Source organism: Alternaria conjuncta, assembly GCF_024043145.1.
Source record: "Alternaria conjuncta strain BMP 0040 chromosome Unknown scaffold_37, whole genome shotgun sequence".
NCBI lineage: Eukaryota > Fungi > Ascomycota > Dothideomycetes > Pleosporales > Pleosporaceae > Alternaria > Alternaria conjuncta.
Genome location: NW_026250126.1, coordinates 78,816 through 90,989, shown reverse-complemented (window position 1 = coordinate 90,989; position 12,174 = coordinate 78,816). Strand labels below are relative to the sequence as shown.

Below are 12,174 nucleotides of genomic sequence, written 5' to 3'. Positions count from 1 at the left end.
ACATCAAAACCACGTGGTATCGTAACAATCTACTCTATAACTCATGCAGAATCCCAAAAAAGAACGCCCTATACCCATCCCTACCCAAGTCCAAAACCAAGTCCATATTCGCGCCGCAATAATTAACGTTTCCTCAAACCCTCAACCCCTCATCCCCAGCTCACTTCTCCTTCCTGCTCGTCTTCCCCACCTCCTCTCGTACCATACTCCCCAGCCCCAGACTCCCACCCCCCATCCTCTCCGCATCCTGCTCCATCCCCGCCACCGCTTCCTTAACAACATAAGGATGAGCAACCTCTGCTTTCTCGCCCCCATCATCAACGATTGTCCAGTCGTCTTCGTCGCCGAACCCATCGTCCGTAGCATCCGCATCTTCATAACCAGGCTGTTTGCCATGAGTCTTGATGAGCGTGCGTGCGCGGTCGAGTTCACGGTAGATGGTTTGGATGGCGACTTGAGTGCCGTTGTCCTATGAGTCAAATATGTTAATGATCTGGATAATGATGATGGAAGGGGATATAGTGGAGGAGTGTGGTTGACTTACCTTCCTAATCCTCTGCCCCAACCTCTTAGCCCTCCCAATATACCGCTCATTATTCGTAACCTCCCAAAGCGCGCGACTAAACACACTAGTGTTGACCTTCTTGAGCCAAATCCCCACATCAAGATCCTCAATGCGTTGCGCAAAGAAGAACTGGTCGCCGAAGAAAGGTTTGATAATGGTAGGGATACCAGCGCGCAGACTAGCTCCCGTCGTACCACTCCCGCCATGATGCACCGCCGCGTCCATTTGCTTGAACAACCAGTCGTGGGGCGCAGATTGGATCTGGAAGATTTCTGGTGGAAGCGGGATTTCGGGTTTGGATGCGTCTTTGGTTTCGAGTCGGTCGGACCAGCCTTTTGAGAGGACGCAGCGGACGTCGGCTTTGAGGACGGAGTCTACGACTGTTTTTGTGAGGGCCGCGGGGTCGTCGATGACGATGGAACCGAAGCCTACGTAGACGAGCTTCTTGCCGTCGTCGCGCGCCTTCTTGATGAAGGCGGTTAGGTCTGCTGGAGGTTCGTAGCCCTCGCTCTCGTCCAGGAACCAGTATCCGGTCACGCGGACCCAGTCGGGCCAGTCAAAAGGTGGCGGTACGACGTGGGGACTGAAGTTGTACAAGAACGGTCGCGTATTCGCCTGCATCTTACGCATGGTCGTGGGTGGAAGTCCCAGCTCGCGTCGTCGCCAGGCATTGATCTGGCCGGAGATGGCTAGCCAGAACATCTTATCGAAGATTCCGTATGTGAACTGGTTATAAGCACCACCCTGCTTGTTCTCCATGACTGCAAATGCGTGGGGGTAGGTTCGCGTGCGCGTCCATGGCATCGTGAAGGCGCGGAAATACGGGACCTCGAGGGCCTCTGCGATGTGAATACCAGCCATCGTGCTCGGGCTCTCGATAATCAGGTCTGCACCTTGACATGCCCGCCAGGCTGAACTACACACGTCGTCGAGCCATCCGCGGAACTTGGCGTTGGCCTCTCTCAGGAAGCCGACCGTAAACATACCGTGCTCGACACAGATTCGCATGAGCTCAGCTGGGTTGCCGTCGACAACCGCGAAGTCGATACCATGCTTCCGCACCCAGGGCTCAAATTCAGCATGAGTCGCGATTTTCGCCTCGTGTCCCTCCTTGATCAGCTCTTTGCATAGCGCAATATATGGCTGCACGTCGCCTCGAGATCCGATAGTAAGGCAAACGATCTTCAGCGGCTTCGCAGGCTTGAAATCAATGATAGAGGCGAGAGGGTCGTCGAATACGAGTGGAATGCGATCGTGCTCTGCAGCGCGTACGACTTCCGATACGTCCACCTTCTTGTCTGTGTCGGTATGGTCGCGGGCCTGCTGTAGCAGGTCGTGCTCCGCCTTTGCAGCCTCGTCCTCGCTGTCAACGCCCGAAGAAGAATCATCCTCATCATCGAGATACCTGTTGTTCTCCAGAACGCGGTGCACCATGATGGCGCATTCGTCGCGATACTCGGCCTTTGAGAACTCGAAGAAGAGCTCTTCATGGCCCTTGATGACGACAGCAAGACCATGATAGCCCAGTCGAAATCCCTTCTCCTTGTTGACATTCTCGATATCCCGCATGGGGATAATGACCTTGGTCTTGGACGTAGGCAGCAGGCCGCGGAAACAAAAGTAGTTCCCGCTGATATAAATCTTGCCATAATTCGGTAGGACGCGCTGCAGCGACGCAAAGAACGACGACTGCAGTACCTCGGTGTCGGGGAAGGCGAAGTGATTCTGAAAATTTTCCGCAGCCTTCGCCGCGTCCTCGTCGTCCTCGAACCCATGAACCTGATCTCCAGTCTCTAGTCCGTCGGCAGTGGTATAGTGTTTCCGCCCGCCCGCGAGCATACCAGACACCTTCTCGTAGTAACCCATGGATTCTGTCGCGAGTAGATTGCCCATCTTCTTTGAGCGGGTCCTGAAGAATCCCGCTAAGCCCGACGCCTTCTGGAGCGGGTAGGAGGCGAGATCTTGTAGAGCGGATGAGGACCCTGATAGGCGGGGTTGAGCGCTGGTATCAGTATCGTCTTCCAGGTCAGTCGCGCCTGTCGGTGTTTGGGGTTGCTTCAAGCGATTCGCAGTGTTTGCGGATTTCGGTTGGCCCGAACGCGCTGTGTCCTGTGAATCTCTGGTTTGAGTGTCTAGTTTATGTAAAGGTGCATTGATTGCGTGATTGGCGGGACCGCGGAATAAGTCGGAGCGGTCCAGTATTTGCGAGGCAGAAGCGCTGCTTTCGTCCATGGATTGTATCGCAACTGACGATTCGGTGCCCGGATCGAGTGAAAGGTTGGCTGACTCAGAATCCGCTCCTCTAGGCGACAGAGGAGTTCGGTCTCCTTGACGACCTCTACCACTGAAGCTTCGTCGCGCTTCATTGCTTGATCTTTGTACTTCGCCGCTCGGTCTTCGAAAGGTGCGGCTCGCGTCCATGCTACGTCGCGCGTCCCAGCTCTTCCTGTTGGCATCATGGCTAGACCGAGCAGATACATCGCTTATGCTCGACCTTCCTGCACGCGGTACCTGCAAAGGCGAAAGCGTGGCGCGAACATTCTCTTGAATGTGTGGCGTCTCGGCGGTCGTGGTTGGCGATGCTAAAGATTCGCGTTGACCGGTTGGCGTAGATGCCTCGCCGTCAACACCTTGTTGTAAGGCTTGATGGTGCTCGTTGTCATTAATCATGATGCGTAGAACGTTGAGCGCATCTTGTCCCTGATTGAAGAACGAGAAGAAGTACTGTTGGAGTGAGCAAACATCCCATTCGTATGATAGGGAAGAACACATACCTCATCGATAGCAAACGTCTCGTCGTTATCAATAACCCTCACCTTGACCGTATTCGCCAAATCCAGAATACTGCTCTCCTCAATCTCCAGCACATTCTGAATCGGCAAGCTAATCTTGACACTATTGCCCTCATTATGTGTCCGAAAGATGACCTTCTGGATACTCCTCGCCCACTCCTTCGCGCTCGCCGCACTGTCCGCCTTGAACAGATACTTTCGCTCATCCGTAGTGATGGTAAAGCTAGTCTCTTCTTCTCCCTTCTTTGTGGGCTCGATGACTTCGGCGGATATTGCGTACTGCAGGTTGATTCGGTTGCGCGGAAAGTAGAGTTCGGTAGGGTTGGTGTAGTATGCGAGGACATCGCCGCGGAGAACGAACCAGTAGCGGTTGAACTTTGAGCGGCCGCGTTTGGAGAGGTAGCCTGTTTTGCTGACGTCGTGCTGAGAGGGTTAGCACATCATGTTGACTGCGGGGCGGAGGGTGCTTACATGTTTCTTAGGTATATACGCGTAGAAGCATATGTGCTTCTGGGTGATGTACATGTACCCTTGCAGCAGGATGCTTTGGAGCAGCCAGCATGGATACTCGGATATAACCTCCTCCACCTCTTCAAACTCGAATATTTGCTGTATCCTCTGAGCAAGCGTGACAGGAGCTTTGCTCTTAGCAGGCCCCGCGGAGCTTCCGTGTCTACTCCGTCGACCTGAGCTCCTCCCTTTGTCTGTATGTGTCTCCTCGCCGGCCGCGACCTTGGTCTTGTCCTTGGTCTTCGGTTTCGGTTCGCTCGGCGGGGTCGGAAGGTCATCGGGTGACGGTTTCGGGGGGAGGAACTGTGACGAGGACATCTGATCGCTGCGGCGGCTGTCTGAGAGAGCTTCCTTCCGGCTGGAGAGCTTCAACTTGGGCAGGGAACGCAATAGTTTGTTCTCGGAGAGTGTGCGCCTGTGCTTTCCCTTCTCTACCGTCGGCCCATCCAAGTCTCCAGCTGGACTCTGGAAGTCGTTGGCTGAGCTCAAGCGACTTAGTCGTGCTGCGCCGTCGAGGTTGCGGTAGGGCGCCTTCTTGCCTCCGTCGTCGCTATCGCCGGAGTCGACTTCTTGCATCGTGCCCAGGTCCGTCTGCGACTGCTGACCCGCGCGGGCTATCATGGAGAAGAGCGACTGGTTCATCGACATGGTGTTGTTCCGCTTCGGCGCCGTGACGTCCTCCTGTGCATCGTCGCCATCTCGGAAGCGCTCCGGTACGTCCATAGACACACCGCGCGTTTCTCTTCTTGAGTCTTTTCGCTTTCTGCTCATTCGGCGACTCGTACTGTCCTGGCTTCTGTCTTGGGACGCCATCTCGGGATGGGGCGTCGTGCGCCTGCACTCAACAGTTATTGGATCGTCAAGGTTGCTCGCGGATGTGCTGGCGGATGTACCACGGTTGGTCAAGGCAGCGATGTGGACTCAGAAGTGTATTGCGAATTACGTTTTGGGAAGGTATCGCTCGCTGCAGGGCAGTTGAGAAGATCGTTAAAGGTCACATATTGGAGCGTTGAGGGAATGACTTGGAGCTGTCTCGTGGCTGAGGAGCGTGCTGCATGCGTCCGGGGTACCTACTAGCGCAATACGATAAGGTTACCCACGCACACCTCCAGGCAACGACCGCGACCGGTAACTGTGGAGCGTGACAGGCAGTGTATTAATCTGTATATTTCACTCGAATCCGTTATCATCCCACATGCTTCTAGGTTGCAAGCTGCAAGCCCCCAGGTCCGTTGGAGCAGACTACAGACGTCATTGGTCAGACTTATCGATAGGTGCACGTGTAAACGCCAGCCCAAGGCGCTGCCGTCCGCTAACGTGGACTATAATAGTCCACGCGATGACAGCCAGGTACTCCAACGGAGGCGCAGACAGGCGGATGCGAATGGATATCACGATCATAAGCCCACGCCTGCGGTGCGTTTGTTCCTGAATTTGGCAATAAAAATGGTACCTTCCACGGTGCCTACATTTCGAAACCTGGGCAAAAAGAAGGCAAAAACATACAACAGCGCGTGCCATCCGTGCCCACAGGTTGGTGTGGGGCCTGTTATCTCGTGGGAGACAGCTTCAAAGCTTTGAAAAATGATACAGTTAACACATTTGTATTGACGTCTCGCGATGGCAACAACAAGTAAAGACGTACATGCAAAGAACAAAAACATCACATGCAGACGGCACAGTCATTCTTTATCCTTCTCATTGGCTGATGTACTCTTGTACAACCGAATACCCAAGTCATTAAACCTAACTACAATTTGATCCAAAGGCCGTCATCATTTCCATGACGTTCCAGAGTTGTATGATATCCGTAATGGGGCGACATGGGGAGCAGAAGCTTACTTGGACTTGGCAAGACCGACGGCCGAGTTACCAAGGTCGTATACGGAGTACCACTTCCTGAGGAAAGCGTCACCGAGAATAGCAAGAGGTCCTACTGGCTCGGGGAAGTCCATGCCCATAAAGGCAGAGATGCAAGATCCCTGAACCTCGAGGATGTAGTCGAACGCGCTGATGGTGAAGTTGTGGCCGGTAAGAGTGAAGGTGAGGTCGGGCAGACTGTCACGCTTGTCGCACTCAACGGAGTACTGGCCGTTGAAGCCCTTCTTGGCACCAATCTCCTTGTTCAGGAGCTCGGCGATGGTGGAGGGAAGAGCGATCAGAGATGTACCGGTGTCAAGAATGACACCAGTGTTGTCCATCTCAGCAGTCTCCTTGCCGAAGGTGATGGCATCGAGGTCGACCTCCCAGTAGGCCTTGCGCCTGAGGGGAAGCTTGACCATCTTGCCGGTGTAGTGGCTCTCATCGATGCCACCGAAGGTAGCCTCGGACTCCTGGCCCTCGTTGGTGTCGCCGAGGTAGAAGGCGAAGACAGGCTCGTCCAAGAGACCCTGTTCGAGCATGTTGTAGAAGGGAGGGACTATGCCCTTGACACTGATAGTGTCGTAGCCAAGACCCATGATGCCGTCGAACCTGCCGAAGGCGAAAGCGAGACCAGGCTCGGAGGTGGCCTCGGCGAAGTCCTGGTGCTTGACCTTGAGGTCGCCGATCTGGAAGACATCCTGTGAGACGAAGCCGCTGAGCGAGCCGGATCCGTAGCGGATCTCGAACTCGGTGCCGTTCTTCTTGTAGGTTGACGACGCCGAAGAGTCGTACTTGGTGTGAAGGTAGCAGGCAATCGAGTTGCAGCTCTGCGATGGGACCCAGAGGTTGGAGCTTCCCGTGTCGAGAACGACCTTGAAGGTCTGGGGAGGAGTTCCGAGAGAGATCTCAGAGAAGTCTGGCGCTTGTTAGCTTTCGCCACACAATGCTGCGCAGCGCGCGGAGCTTCGGAGACGTACATTGCGCGTTCAAGAAGTTGCTGACGGGCACGGGGTGGGTGCCATCGGCGATGTAGGGCGCCTTGAGCGCAGCCTCCATGTGCGACTGGGCCTTGAGGCCGGTCATGTGCTGCTGGGAGTACTTCTGCTTGAGGCCAGCCATTTGGGTTTCGATGTTGGCAAATTCCTGCTCGCGGTTAGACTGCGATCTCGCGCGTCCGAATGCGACGATGGCTTACCAGCTGGTCAGACAGAGAGACCTTCTTGAGCGGCGTCTTGTAGACAGCCGCAGAGGCCGAAGTGGCTGCTGCGAGGAGCACCGCCGTCTTCATGATTGCGGACGTTTGATGGAGACGGATGGGGTATGGAAGAAGAATGGATGATGGGAGATGGGATGGCGGGTGGAGAGGGAGAGATGGGGGAGTGAGTGGTGTGTTGGGGACGGAGCTCAAGCTGGAGCTATCTATGGGGCTGGGGAAGGCGCGGCGGGCGAATGACGAATGTGACCAGTGCTGCCTGGCCGACAGTGCGACTAGCGTGACACGTTCCCTGTTCGAGGATTGTACCTGCGCCAGGCGCACCGCCATGCCCCAGACAACCAGAACCGAGGTCTGCATAGTGCTATGCCAGCCACTTTTAACCATGGAACTTGGTTGATTAGCTGTCGCACACTTGAGCGACACATCTCACGTGTCTCGTTGCATGCGCAAATCAGGATACCGTGGGCTTCGAGCGCGAAAGCTACCCCGTGATCACGCGCGTCAAGCTTCCATGACCTCAGCACTCGGGCTAGCAAGCTATCGCTCAGGTCCTCAGATGATCCCAAACACAAATGCTGTGCTGTCTTCCAACGCGGTGTATTCCGACCAACTAGATAACACTATCATACAGCGGTGTCTGGCTCGTCCGTGTACTGCGGCGCCTGAGCCAGGTTCGCCTCCTGCTCCCTCCGCGCTCTCTCCAGGTCCGCGGCCCACAACGCCGAGCTTGCTGGTGCCGTCATGAGGAAGAACATGCTAAGCGGCGGTACATACTGCAGCATGAGATAGACTGTGCCGTACCTACACGTACAATGTTAGTGGTGTTCCCATCAGTCCATGAAGACGACCTACCAAGTGTATTGCCACCTCCTCTTCTTAATAGCGAGATTCCTCTGTTTCTTGTCATAGCCCAGAAGCTGAAAGTATCGCCAATGCTGGAACGGGCCCGCGCGATAGCCCGTCAGCAAAAGAAATATCGGCACCCCGACGTATGGTATAAAGTTCACAGGCAGCAAGATGACGAACTCGGCGATCTGGCGGAAGGAGAACGGCGCGTAGACAGAAGAGCGCGTAGGCTTGCCTAGTCGACGGACGGGGTCGTTCAGCGCATCTTCAGTGACGGGTCGGTGTTTGCGAACGAGGTCTTCGTAGCCTTTGTAGATGAGGACGGCGTCGAACACATCGACTTGCGACTCGTCCTAGACAGTGTCAGTACCTGAGTATAACGTGCAGTGTGTGTAGACGTACAACCAAGAAGGACTCGAACAGCAATGCGACTATCGCAGCTCCCTCTCCCAAGACCAGAAATACGGCGTTGACCCACGCACTACCCGCCGTGTGAAATATCTTGAGGAAGAGGACCTGGGGCAGCAACGTCCATACGAAGAGGTTGATAAGCACAAAGAGGCTGAGAAGGACTGCCGGCAGTAGTCGCGCTTTGAGCAGAGGGTACAGGAACGGGTGCGCGAGGAAGAAGACGATGCCCTGTTGCCTGTTAGCACATGCGCGACAACAGCAGAACAACTCCAAATACCTTGACAAGATACGTTGACGCTACGACATTATCCACCGTTGGCCGCACCACTACTCTCGGTATATTCCCCAACGCCGCATGCACTCCTTGCTGTGACATCGTGGTGGTTCTCGTGGTGATACTGAAGTTTGCGTGAAACAGAGACGCGAAGGCAGCTGCGTAAGAAAGACCTCGGAAGTGACGTAGCTACTGAGACCCTGAGCGGTCCCACATCCCCCCACGTTGCACCATCCGCCTTGCCCAACTTGAGCGTTTCCCGTCGGAGGAGACGCGCATGGCATTCGTTGTGGCTTGCAGTAATGCACCGTAGTCTGTATGCATGGACGATGTAGACGCCTGACACGCCCTGCGAACGATCTATGGGTCTTGCGATGTATATAGGACTCGTATCTCCCAAAGTGGAAACCGAGCATCACGTCTTCCATCCGACCCCATTGCAGATGAACAATTGAACCCCATATCCATCAACACATATCCTCCACCCAATCCACCACCCACCATGTTCCACAACCCCACCGCCTCAACCTACAAACACACCACCCCCTCCACCAACCCCTCCGTCGAGCCCTTCCACCGCACCCTCCCCGACTACGCCGTCACCCCCCTAGTCCCCCTTCCACACCTAGCCCAAGACCTCAATCTAGGCCACATCCTCCTAAAAGACGAATCCGCGCGTCTCGGCCTCCCCGCCTTCAAAATCCTCGGCGCATCATGGGCCATCCAAGTCGCCCTAACCAAAAAACTTTCCCTCCCCATCACAGCCACACTACATGAACTGGGTGCGGCAGCGAGGAAAGAAGGAGTGGAGTTGGTGACGTGTACGGAAGGGAATTGGGGCAGGGCTGTAGCGCGAATGGCGAAGTATCTAGGGGTGAAAGCAGTGATTTTCGTGCCTGATTTTATGGATGAGGCGACGGCGGGGAAGATTAGGGGTGAAGGGGCGACAGTGGTGGTTGTGGATGGGGATTACGATTTCTCGATTGAGAAAGCGAGGGAGGAGGCGGATAGGAAGAAAGGGGGGATGTTGGTTATGGATGTGAGTTGGGAGGGGTATGATGAGATTCCTGAGGTAATGTCCATCTCTATGCCACAGTCTATATCTCCTCACTTCTATACAACTGTGGAGGCTAACGTGTAATAGTATGTAGTACAAGGCTACATAACCATGCTCACAGAAACCGACGCTCAACTCAAAGACATGGATATCAAACCCTTAACCCACGCCATCGCCGCCGTAGGCGTAGGTTCCTGGGCACAAGCCGTAACCAGCCACTACAAGTCCTCGTCCCTCGCCCAAACCGCCACTGTCATAACCGTCGAACCTGATACCGCAGCCAGCCTCCTAACAAGCCTGCAAGCCGGCAAAATCACACCCATCTCCACAGGCCATACAATCTGCAACGGCATGAACTGTGGGACGACATCCACAACCGCGTGGGAGGTGTTGAGGAAAGGCGTGGATGTAAGTGTAACGGTAAGAGATATTGATGTACATAATGACTTGCAGTATTTGCATAAGCGGGGAGTGAAGAACGGGCCGTGTGGAGCTGCGACGATGACGGCGTTGAAGAGGGTGTGTGAGGATACAAGGATGAAGGAGACGTTGGGCTTGGATGAGACGTCAGTTGTGGTGTTATTCAGTACGGAGGGGGCCAGAGACTACATCATCCCATCTGGTGCTTGAACTCATAATCCCCATCTCATGAAGATAGTATCATATATCCCATCAGACTATTCCCTCAACCAAGCGTCTTAGTCTTCTCCTTCTTCTCCTTCTGCCTCTCCATAACATTCAACACATCATCCGCATTATTCTTATCCCCCTTCCTCTTCTTGCCACCCCGCTTCCTCACCTTCTTCGGCCCCTTACCCCCTTCTTCACCATCCTCATCGTCCCCTTCGGCACCCAATCCCTTCCACTGACTGAACTTGACTTTCTCGCCTTCCCGCTCCATCTCCTCCGCGTCATCGAATCGAGACGCTCCGAAACCCATGTCCATGTCTTCCATATCGCGATCTGAAGCTGCCAGCTCCGCAGCACGTTTCTTGAGTCGCGCTTCTTTCGATGCGGGGTCGTTGGGGTCGGTGGATCCGAGGTTTTGGAGGAGGGTGGAGTTTTCGTCCAGGTTGCGGACTTTGGCGAGGGCGGCGCGGACGGTGGCGTCGGCGGCGGAGAGGTCGGAGGGTTCTGCTGTGGAGGTCGAGCGGGCTGTGGTTGCGAAGTAGTCTCGTTTGGCGGGCGCGGCGGGCGCGTTGTCTTTGGGTTTCGCTGGAACGTCTTCTTCTGCTTCCGATGATACTTCGCCTTCTGATTGTGAACCCGCGGCATCGAGCTTGGGCACAGAAGGCTCTGTCTTCGAAATCTCTGCCTTCGCTGTCTCTTCGTCCGATTCGTCATCCGAGTCGTCGAAGTTTGCGAGCGGGTTGTAGTTCGACCCAACTCCTGCGAATATATCCTCGTCCTCTGACTCTTCCTTCTTCGGCTCAGGGAGGTTGTGCATATTGATCGGCTTATTCACGTCGTCCAGATCATGGCGTACTTCGGGCGCTGGCTCCTCGACCTTCTGCTTCTTGACCTTTCTCTTCTCCTTGCCATCTGGACCGGTGATGATCAGCACCTCACGGCCCTTCTCGTCTGTCTCGATGCGTGTGTCTCCCTGTGCGTTGATCTTGCGGAAGCCTGGTCCCAGGGTGGGAAACCTCTTTTCGTGCTCGGCCGCCGCGGCTGCTGCTGCCTCTTCTCGTTGCCTCTTGAGATCCTTCAGGATGTCGTTGCGACTCCTCTTGACGCCAGCGACAGGACGTGGGCCAGTCATCTTCTCGCCCTTCTTCTCAGTCTTCTCGCGTGTAATGGGGCCGACATCCGCCTCTGCCAGCTCATCGAACGCGTCTTCCACCTCTGGCACCTCTTCAGCCTCCTCCTCCTCTTTTTCTTCTTCTTCTTCTTCTTTCTTGTCTAGGCCACCCAGAACATCCTCGCCTCGCCTCACTCTCTCGAGCAGCTTCCTATCCAGGCCCTTCACTAAATGCGTGGTCCCGACATCACCGCCCGTAATCTCTTGCACGAGCTTCTCAAACGTCTCGCGATCGATCTCGCCCTTCTTCATAGACTCCTCGAGGTTCTTGACGCGTTTGGCAATCTCATTGTCTTCCTCGTCGGTGTAGGCTTTCGTGCGGTCGGTGTAGCCTGCGGCGAGCCTCGTTCCTTTGGGCACTACATTCCTAGCCTTCTTCTGCGGGTTGTTCTTCGCGTTGCGCTCGGCGAGTTGGCGCGCAAAATCCGACTGTATTGAGCCCTTGCCTACCTGGCGACTGCGTATCTGTTAGCATCAGTCCTGCGCGAGAAACTATAAGAAAGACTTACGGTGTCATTGGTATGCTGGAGTGCTTGCGCGCGCCCAACACCGCCCTCGGCGTTGCCGCTGCAGGCGACTTTCCCTTGCCGTCATCCTGGGGTTTTGGAGTTTCGACTAGCAGCCGCCTGAATTGCGAGTTGTTCATGGTGCGCGAGTTGAGAGGTTGGTGGAGAGTCGTGATGCGCAAAAGATGTGCCAAGCCTCTGCAGGCGTCTCCGGGTCGCGCCTGCACCACGCGAGGCTACGCTAAAGAAGCGTGGCTGGTCTAACGCGGGGAACCTTGAGCGCTCAACACAACTCCAGCCTCGTCTACTACCGGATTGTATTGCGTCAGCACG

General features: G+C 55.2%; 4 protein-coding genes across 4 annotated transcripts; all 4 read right to left on the bottom strand.

Moving 5' to 3' along the window:
- Positions 1-160: 160 nt before the first annotated feature.
- On the bottom strand, positions 161-4,680 carry ATG26 (Sterol 3-beta-glucosyltransferase; the record flags this gene model as incomplete). Its single annotated transcript, XM_051475764.1, has 4 exons — positions 161-469; positions 545-3,289; positions 3,340-3,780; positions 3,829-4,680. 4 exons carry the CDS (start codon positions 4,678-4,680, stop codon positions 161-163), a joined length of 4,347 nt encoding a protein of 1,448 aa, XP_051320438.1.
- Positions 4,681-5,705: 1,025 nt separating this feature from the next.
- PEP2 (Vacuolar protease A) lies at positions 5,706-7,018 on the bottom strand (the record flags this gene model as incomplete). Its single annotated transcript, XM_051475763.1, has 3 exons — positions 5,706-6,646; positions 6,708-6,873; positions 6,926-7,018. 3 exons carry the CDS (start codon positions 7,016-7,018, stop codon positions 5,706-5,708), a joined length of 1,200 nt encoding a protein of 399 aa, XP_051320437.1.
- A 551-nt stretch (positions 7,019-7,569) lies between these two features.
- J4E85_011560 (uncharacterized protein) lies at positions 7,570-8,579 on the bottom strand (the record flags this gene model as incomplete). Its single annotated transcript, XM_051475762.1, has 4 exons — positions 7,570-7,747; positions 7,799-8,145; positions 8,195-8,431; positions 8,481-8,579. 4 exons carry the CDS (start codon positions 8,577-8,579, stop codon positions 7,570-7,572), a joined length of 861 nt encoding a protein of 286 aa, XP_051320436.1.
- A 1,640-nt stretch (positions 8,580-10,219) lies between these two features.
- J4E85_011559 (uncharacterized protein) lies at positions 10,220-11,981 on the bottom strand (the record flags this gene model as incomplete). Its single annotated transcript, XM_051475761.1, has 2 exons — positions 10,220-11,792; positions 11,845-11,981. The coding sequence occupies 2 exons, from the start codon at positions 11,979-11,981 to the stop codon at positions 10,220-10,222; spliced, it is 1,710 nt and encodes a 569-aa protein (XP_051320435.1).
- Positions 11,982-12,174: the final 193 nt, after the last annotated feature.